We start from the raw sequence: 9,380 nt of genomic DNA, 5'->3' as shown, positions 1-9,380 counted from the left end.
ATAATTCAAGACGAACTACAAATCCAAAGTCAAGATGGCAAAAGATACGAATCAAGAGGCATGCCAAGATGAGTGAAAAAGTCACTGCCACAAGAAGGACAAAGTTCCAACAAGAATGCAAAATGATCAAACAATCCGTACGAATGGGCGATTTAACAAATATCTTACAATACTTGATATAGTACGAATATAACAATATAAATTGAAGCCAAGAAAAATAAAATATCAAGTTATTTTAACATATTCCAGCAAGCAAAAAGAGTACAAGTTTATACACAAACCTTGGTGTTTTACCACGAAACAGTTCAATCACAACTTGGGGACGTTCGAATCGTCTACGCCGTAAACAAACCAAATCTGTCCACTTCCTCAAACACTTCCCCTTTGATTTTTTTTCAAGGGTTTATATACCTTAAATACATAATCAAATATCTAAATAAGTTCAGTGATTTAGCAAGTCAAACTAAACATGATATTGGTGAAAATTACCCAAAAACGTTTGAAACAGAAATTTTGGACTGTATCACTATTCCGAGTTGTGACTCAGTTTTGAAGATCTATACGGATAAAATAGACTTTATAGTCTTCACAAAAGTTGTAGATATATGTCTTACCGTTTCAGAACATCTTTAATCACCTCCATATCAAATTTGAACAAAAAGTTATGCTAAAATTACTAACAGCAGTACATGGAGTATTTCTAAAACTGGAAATCTAGACAGCACATGCCCTGTACTTTATGATCCTTTTCCAGGTAAATACCAACAAAAATAGATTTTGATTTCTTCATAAGAGTTATAGATTTATGAAATAGCTTTCCAGAAAGTCCTGGATCACTTAAATCGGAGGTCTGTACAAAAAGATATGTAGAAAATACTAGTAGGTGTCTAGTATAAAAACGAGTTTAGAAACTTACCAAGAGGAGCAACTTGATCTTCACCAAAAATGAAATTTTCTTGTTGATTTAGTAGAACTCCATGATTTTTTTCCATGAAACTTCAGATTTTCAAGTTTCTACGGAGGAGAGATATAGAGAGAGATAGAGAGAAGGAGGAATAGATAGAAAGAGAGAGATGGATTCTTTGTCTTGAAGAGTAGAAACAAAATGGTTACCCAACCACTAAATATTCTTAGATAAATACAAAAGGTTGGAAACCAAAACTTAATTATATATTATATTTAATAACAACTAGTCAAAATAATATTAAGTATTACATATAGCAACATCATGAAACTTTATTGCCAATATTAACACAACCTAAAGTAAGAAATTTTCATATATTGACCATTTCACATTTAAAAAGTGCAAAGTAAAATATCCTCGTTATAAAAATGCTCAATCAAGAATGCAAATATTATAAAAAAAATTGGGGTGTTACAAAGGGCTACCCGAGTTCGAGAGAATTCTCACTCGGGGACTACCTGTACAGCCTAAAGGCTAATTTTATTTCGAGTTCGAGTAAGTACTCACTCGAATACTAAGCCCAAGGGTTACCCAAGCTCGAGAGAATTCTCATTCGGGGACTACCTGTGCAGCCTAAGGGCTAACTTTATTTTGAGTTCGAGCAAATACGCGTTTGATTATTAAGCCCAAAGGCTACTCGAGTTCCAAAAAATTCTCACTCGGGGGCCATCTGTGATGCCTAAAAGAGGTAAATGAATTTCAAATTCAAGACCTTGCTCTCACTCAACTCAGGCTCAGGAGCCCCAGTGTCTTGATCTCGCATCGAATCAATCTAAGATTAGCTTGAGGATTAACAAAGAACCTTAAGAGGTGTTAGTCGATTAAAACCTAAGGGTTTATTATGTTCCGGGTCCAGTATTTAGACAAATCATTAGAATTATACACTCGGATTTTTCATAAACAAAGGCAGAATGAAATTCCATACAAATCGAAGATAAAATGGAGAAATTCTTACATTGACAAAAGATGTTTACAAAACCCACGAGGGGCCCTTACACAGAAACAAAGAAGCAAAAATAAAAAAGCCAAGAATCTAATCTACTTTAGGGGGCATATCCTCGAGAGTGACATCTTCGGGAACCTCCTCCTCGGGAACTCCATCTTGATCTTCAGAGGAAATTGTGGCATGATGAAAAACTTGGCGAGTACGGGTCTTGTCAGCACAACTATTTATGAAGCCACTTCTTGGAACGTTGTACCAGTGTGGGATGCAAAAGTTAGTAGATGATAGTGCCACCTCATTTCATGGAAAGCAAAAGGAGTGAAGTGCCACACCATGTTGAAGTTAAGAGAGATGAGCAGTAGTATAAAGTTCGCATATCTTCTAATATGGGAAGAAGTTGGTGCCCCTCTCTTGTTGTCTCGAGCCAACAACAACAACAACAACAACAACAACAACAACCCAGTATAATCCCACTTAGTAGGGCAAAACTTTGAAAAAAAGAGAGTCATGACGTAATTGGTAAAATTGTTGTCATATGACCTTGTGGTCACAGATTTGAACCATAAAGATAGGGGAATAGAGGAAGAGATAGAGAAGGGAAAGGAATAAAAGTTGATGAAAAACGAATGAGTATAGTTTGTTCAGCCAAGTAACCCCTTATTTATAGAGAGACAATGACGAAACCGACGGCGCATTTAATGCTTTTAGGGAAATGGACCGACGACGCATTTAATGCTTTTGGGTAGATGGATCGGCGGTACATTCAATGCTTCTAGGGAGACGAACCGACGGGACACTTCGATCTCTGCAAACGCCTACTTCACGAGCATGACATCATCGCTAGGGGCTCGGGAAAATTAAGGCTTGAATCGTTTCATTCTAAGAAACGCAGGGACTATCTGTATACGGTCAAAATCGAGGAGTATGATTTTGGAGTCTTAAATCGGGCCATAGGATCGAGTCTGGGGGACTCGAGGTGTGGGGCAGATCCGGTTAAGGGACACCTACCTCGAGGAAGCTGGTCAAAGGCCTGGCACGGCCTGCGTCGAGGACAGCATAATCTCGAAGTCAATCAAGAAAGAGCGGGAATTTCTCAAGGACACGTGGATCTGGGCATTAATTATAGGATAAGGTTTGTACGAAATAGTACAGGTCCGTATTAGACCGTTATACACCTGTACCAATAGGATTCTTTACCTTTATGAGCAAGGTACTATATTGGGGTTTTCTCCTCCTATATAAAGGGGACCCCAATCATTTTGTAAGCATCGGATTATTCACGGCAATAGAACATTCTTATTTTTTCTTGTTTAATGTGCTCAACAGTTACTCTTCAGCTTTATTGCCTTTACTTTATTGTTCATACTTTTTTCGGTCTTAGTTGACCTCGAGGTCCTTGGATAGACGAGCTCGAGGCCCCTACTATATCGACAACATTGATTTGGTTCATATTTCTTCTTACTTAAGCTCAATATTATTTGTTTAATCACTAGTATTAAAATATATTACATATCTTTAAAATCACAAATCATCTTTAATTATTACTTACGTTTTTCGAGGTAAACATGATTTAATGAGGGGATATTGATTGCCAGACTAATCCTTGTTCAATGTTTGTATTCAGGATTAGATATTAGATAACCCAAGAGTTTTCAAGTCTAATTTAGTCCAACGGTTCATATAACATCGCATAATACTTTTAGTGCGGAAATACCTTATACAAGTTCAATTATTTAAAGGAGAAAAGTTCCTTGTTAATAATTTCTTTATTATCCCTTTTGTGCCGTCTAATTACCAGTAACCTCCCTCGAACAATAATCTCCTTGAAAAGTTTGAAGCTTTAACTTAAATTTTTTTTAGAGAAGGCAAACTTTTAGGATATTATGGAAGAAAAATTTAGAAAAGTAACTCGAATATAAATAGAAGGAAAAAAAAAAGGCCAACAAAGTGGGGAGGTTAATTAACAATCTCGCACCTTTCCTTCCCTTAGAGAAATAATTTTAGTCCCGAGTCCTACTTAATCAAAAAGAGGAAGCTAGGTGGGGTGTTGGCATCCTAGCGGCTACAAAGCCAATAACAGAATCTGAAATTCGATGAACACAATTTTTGGCTCATAATATCTCATCTAACATGTTAAAAATCAAACAAATATAAAGTACATGGTGTCTAACTATCTATCATGTCTGCTCAGGGGACAAATATCTCCCTCTCATAAGGATTACAATGTACAAGTCGACATTATACATAGCTAGGGCCTCACGCAACAGCAGAAAAAGTCGTTTAGGTTCAGTATCTTTCATACTTTGGTCTTCTCACTAACACCAATCTTGTGTAGATGCAGTCACTCCTCGTCACTCTCATTGCTGAAGACGGATGCAACAGTTACTTTTGGCTTCTTTGCAGCTTTGTTAACCAAGGTCGTCACCTAATGGAGGGGGGAGAGAAGTGCAGGATCAGCTATAGATCATCAAATCATTTTTTAAATAAATATAGATCAACCAAATCATTTCGCAGAGAACTAAAAGGAGAAAAAAAAAGGAAATTCACTTGTTCTCCTTCCCCGTCCAGAAACAGGTAAATGACTACTTATTTGCATTTGAAGTATGTCTATTCACATTAGTGATAATTAGATGCCATCTTCTCTCCTCTCCAAGTATGTTTCGGGGACAGCGGGGCGAGGCAACCTATACACCCCAAGACAGGTAACCAGACAGTATATCCTCCAAATGCGTTCCACATATCTAAGAGGTCTGTGAAACAAGGACTGTATACTTTTCATATTATACTAGCATAACTTATCTTTTTCATTGAAGGTAATCCCCATGAGTGTCAATCATGATCCACTAGAAAAATCCTGTGCGAGTCACATAATAATTCTGTAGGATGTCACAACATTGGGTGGTCCCCATTCATATGTAAAATTTTCCACAAAACCTAACAGCATGTATCCCTTCCTACTTTTTACACCTGTGAACTCACTGGCACCCCCTTTGTCCCAACCATGATCCTATTTGATTCAGCATGGAGAGTAAGAGTCGACCTAGAAATATTTAGCAGTTAAGGCCTAAAACTTCCATGGGAGGTACCTCTGTAATGGTTTCCTGTATGCTCCATGTAGTAGCATAGAATGATGAAGTAATGAGAGAAGGGATGCAGGGTACTATCTGTCCATGTTGCTTACATGAACTAAAATTGAAAAAGCATTGTGGAAGTGACATTAACGTTACCACAAAGTTTGTCCACTCAGACAAACTATGGGGCGTTACATTTAAAGGAAGTCGTGCTTTGATTACAGGTACACAAACAACTCTCTCTCTCCCCCCCCCCCTCCCTCTCTCTCTCTCTCTCCATATTTTATATATAATACATATACATACATAGCGTGCACAAACACATACAAAGGTGTTTTCTATTTTTATCTCTAGGACTGAAGTACCTATTGTTATACTCAGTGCCCTGAAATTAGTGCAGGAATTGGAGTTCAGAGCACAAAATGAACTACAAAATCATGAAGCATCTTGTGTCTCTCTCAGCATTTCTAATTAGGTATTAGAAGCATATTATATCTCCTTGCACTTAGTTCAAAAGCAAAAAGGAAAATATGAAGTGACCAAGAAATAGCTGAAATAATCAGTAATCTAACTTGCAAATACCTTAGATGAGCCTCCTTTGGCAGAAAATCCGAACTTCAACGTCTTCCTCTGATCTTGATCGGCGAGAGCAGTTGCAGTTCGAACCATGGAGGGGGCTGGAATGTTTCCTACTTCCTCCGGCGTTTGCTGTTCTTCCTGCTTCTTATTGGCAGCCCTAGTAATCAGTGAAAGCAAAGACAGTTCATCAGCAAGAAATTGCATATCACCACAACAGAAAATAAATGCAGAACGTGAAATATCATACATCTGGGCGAATTTTGCCATCTCCCTCTCTTGACGTTGCTGTTCTCTTTTCTGCCTATCGTCACGGCTACTTCCATGCATTTCTCTCATTTCCTTGAAGCGCTAGAATAGTAATCGAAGTTTAAATAATGCACGAAGGAGGAGTGCAATGAAGATAGTAACTTTTCTTAGGGATAATGATGAAGATAATATCAATGAACTGAAAAATATTAGTATGAGATTTAAGAAAACACTTACCTTCCTGTGGTTGTGATCATATGAACTCAAGTGGGCTTCAAACTCCATCGCTAATTTATATTGCTTGTTGCATAGCTCACAAAAGAAAACCTTGCGTATTTCCTTCACCTCCGTTTCAATTTTGTGCTCGCGTTCTGCTAAAACCTGGATTTTCATAATGTGCAGGAAGCAGGCAGTAGAAGCCACCAGGTAATAAAAACTGCACGAAATTCTCAAGATCTTCCAAAGTTGGTATTCCCTTATATACCATTCCCGTCAAAAGACACACATATATGCTATATGCTGCCTTCTGTTATTAGATGTATGTTTCAGGAAAAGTAAAGTATCAAACTCAAATGGTCTAGTGCAACACATTTACCAGCTACCTAAAATGTTATAGGCATACCTCCCGCTTTTTAGCAAGTTCCTCAGTCTCCTCACGCTCGATATCAAGCTTTCGACTTTGAATATTTTCTTCTGCTGTAAAATAATCATCTTCCTCTTGCTTTCCAATACCCAACTTTGGGTCTCGCATCCCCGATTTTATTGGCTCAGTAATTCCTAGTCTCCAAAAGGAAGAAATTAATCAAAACTACTTAACGTGCATCGACACATTGCAGTAATTGTAACTTAAAAAGATAGAAGAGTCAATATGTCAAGCAATTTTGCGCATGCAACCTTACCTTGCTCATTTTTTCCAAGACCCTTCCCTTTCCAACCCATCTTCTGAAGAAGCCTGAATCCAATATTAGAGGATGGCAACTGTGTTTCTAAAGATGCTTGCTCGACATTTTCCAGGTCTATGTTTTCTGTTGGTCTATGATTAATAGGAAGGCGAAAATCTTCAGCGAGATCCTCTAGAACAGAAGCCTCGTCTGCCTGTGTTTCGAAAAGTTGAGATATAGCTTTATTAATTAAAACAGCTGATGATCAAGATTAGTCCATGTAGTAAAACTTCATAAGTCATGTGAGACCATAGCAGAATCGCAATAAACTGAAATGCATAAGCATCCTTAGTTCCTTATTAAGTTGACTACAAAAGCCCATATGATATTTTATCTTACTTTTCTTTTTTTAAAACCAAAAAAAAGGAATAAGAAAAAGGCTTGAACTGCATTAAGATGAGTTATCCTAATTGCAAAAGCATCTTCATATGCAGTAGCGGATCCAGGATTTCAAAGTCGTGGTGTTCAATTACCAATAACGGAGACTTACTACAACTGCAAATTATAATTGCACAATCATTTTAAACTCGATGGTAAAATATTTGAAGTATGTGTATGTGTATATGTATATGTATATGTATATGTATATACACATATACATAATTATCATCAAAATATTAGTAAACTCACATTTGTCTTCGCTGTTTTCCTACTTTGAAAATGATGAATAATAGCATTATTAGCTACACTAAATTTCCAATATCAAATTCAGCGCAGCATTGGTCTAGGTCGATATGAATTGAAAAGTCTCTTTTTTATACAAATGAACAAAAAGAAAAATTTCAAAAGTTAAATTAAACTATATCAAATTGACTTCAGTCACAAAGGTCATATTGAGAAAACGAGAAGAGAAAGGCGAATTATTGAGGAAGAAGTCAAATTGTTGAAACCAACTAGAGGAAGAAAAGAAGTAAAAAAAAGGAAGAACAAATTGAGAAATAAAGCAATATAGGAAGATAGCAGGTACAGGAAATGGAAAAGACAGTAAAGATTTGAAAGAGAATATACTAACAGGAAAAGGTAAAAGAAAGAAACAATGGCAAAGAGAATAAAAAGGAAACCAATTCTTGGGGAAAAAAAAATAAAGAGGCAAGCAATTCACGGTAAAAGGTAGAGAAGAAAAGCATGAGTTGAAATGAAAATAAACGTACGTTGAAAGATTCGATCTAAGAACATTTTAGTTCAACCAAAGCACCCATGAAGTTCCTTTGTTGATGGGTGCTTAACAAAGGGACTTGACCAATTATTGACCAATCTCTGTACAAAATACTTGTACCACCAATGGAGCAACGGGTGCTCTAGCACCCTGCCCATGTTCATATGGTGTCGCCTTAAATGAGTTGCTAAGTTAGATTGAAGAGAAAGTAAAGGAAAAAAACAATAGGGAAAATAAATAAATGAGATATCTGTGCTATATATTAAGTAATTAGTTACTTTTAATCGGTAAGATCCCTCATTATGTTGAATAAGGAAATAAGCTAAACAAGCATGTAGGTATAATCTGTGTTCTAGCTATTACCTGTTCCATTTCTTGCTGGCGTTTATCTCTCATGCGCAATTCTGGCCGACCATTGAACCATCTATCATCCATATCTACACGATAATGCTATTCACACAGACAGCAAACAACAAAGTTACTTACCAGCACAACTAGTGTACAAAAGAAATTGTTGCGCATTAGTAAATAAAGTGAGAGGAGCAAAACTGAACCAAGAACGTGCAGCCTATTACTTAAGATGCTTTGGTATGACATAGAATGTTATGATGAAACCATTTTCTAGTGTTTTATACTTAAATAGTTGAATAGATACATTTCCTTGACAAGTATCTCAACACTTTGCCAACTGAAATAGTAATTCAAGAAAATGATTTCCTGGCTAAATCATTTTAACTGAAGACATCTAATGAATCAATTGGATGGAAGAGACCACCAAATTCATTAAACAATCAAAATCCGCCAACAGAACATTGCATAACAAAACACTCCTATAAATTGTAAGATTCCAATAGTACACCAGAAACCTAACACGGTAGCAAAAGTCCATACAGTAGCAATATGCTGGTAAATGGCACAAATTGAACAGATTCGTAAAAGACCTTCATTAAACGGACTAACATTTTAATGGTTTATTAGGTTTAGGTCTCTGATAAATCAAAAATATAAGATTTTGCGCCTATTTTAACGTCTACGAATGAAAACTGAAGCAAACAAGCACGAATAACGAAGAAATTGATACCTGATGGAAGAAAATTGGTTTTGTAGTTGAGAAAAATCACTTGTTGGCTCCACAATGGTGCGTGATGATTCAGCGTTGGTCTGATCGAAAGAGAAAGGGCGAGGATCTAGTCTAGGGTTTTGATAAGCTACCCTCAGAGCGACCAATCGTCTCACTGGTGCCTTCAGATTTTGCCACGTTGTTGGTTTCATGGGTGAGATATTTTTGGGCCGGTTCAAGTTCACTCCATTTTGACCCGCATCAATACCCGGAAAAACATCCAAAGAAAAGAAGGGAAATGTGTAATGACAATCGAACTTTACAAGTATAAAATTTGAAAGTGTTGTTTGAATGAACCACTACTTGCTTTTTACATTGTTATTATCTTTTGATTCAATTTTCTTATTTATGATCCGTAGA

The 9,380-nt window shown here is 36.7% G+C and overlaps 1 protein-coding gene across 1 annotated transcript; it reads right to left on the bottom strand.

The window, feature by feature from the left end:
- Window positions 1-4,010: 4,010 nt before the first annotated feature.
- On the bottom strand, window positions 4,011-9,140 carry LOC107828966 (uncharacterized). The gene is made up of 8 exons (XM_016656364.2): window positions 8,982-9,140; window positions 8,264-8,350; window positions 6,703-6,898; window positions 6,426-6,580; window positions 6,041-6,184; window positions 5,805-5,905; window positions 5,561-5,714; window positions 4,011-4,332 (listed from the first exon to the last, which is right to left on the bottom strand). The coding sequence occupies exons 2-8, from the start codon at window positions 8,333-8,335 to the stop codon at window positions 4,249-4,251; spliced, it is 906 nt and encodes a 301-aa protein (XP_016511850.1). The 5' UTR covers window positions 8,336-8,350; window positions 8,982-9,140; the 3' UTR covers window positions 4,011-4,248.
- Window positions 9,141-9,380: the final 240 nt, after the last annotated feature.

This window comes from Nicotiana tabacum, chromosome 7 (genome assembly GCF_000715075.1).
Source record: "Nicotiana tabacum cultivar K326 chromosome 7, ASM71507v2, whole genome shotgun sequence".
Classification (NCBI taxonomy): Eukaryota; Viridiplantae; Streptophyta; class Magnoliopsida; order Solanales; family Solanaceae; genus Nicotiana; species Nicotiana tabacum.
The sequence above is the reverse complement of the archived record's forward strand: the minus strand, read 5'-3'. Positions and strand labels throughout refer to the sequence as shown.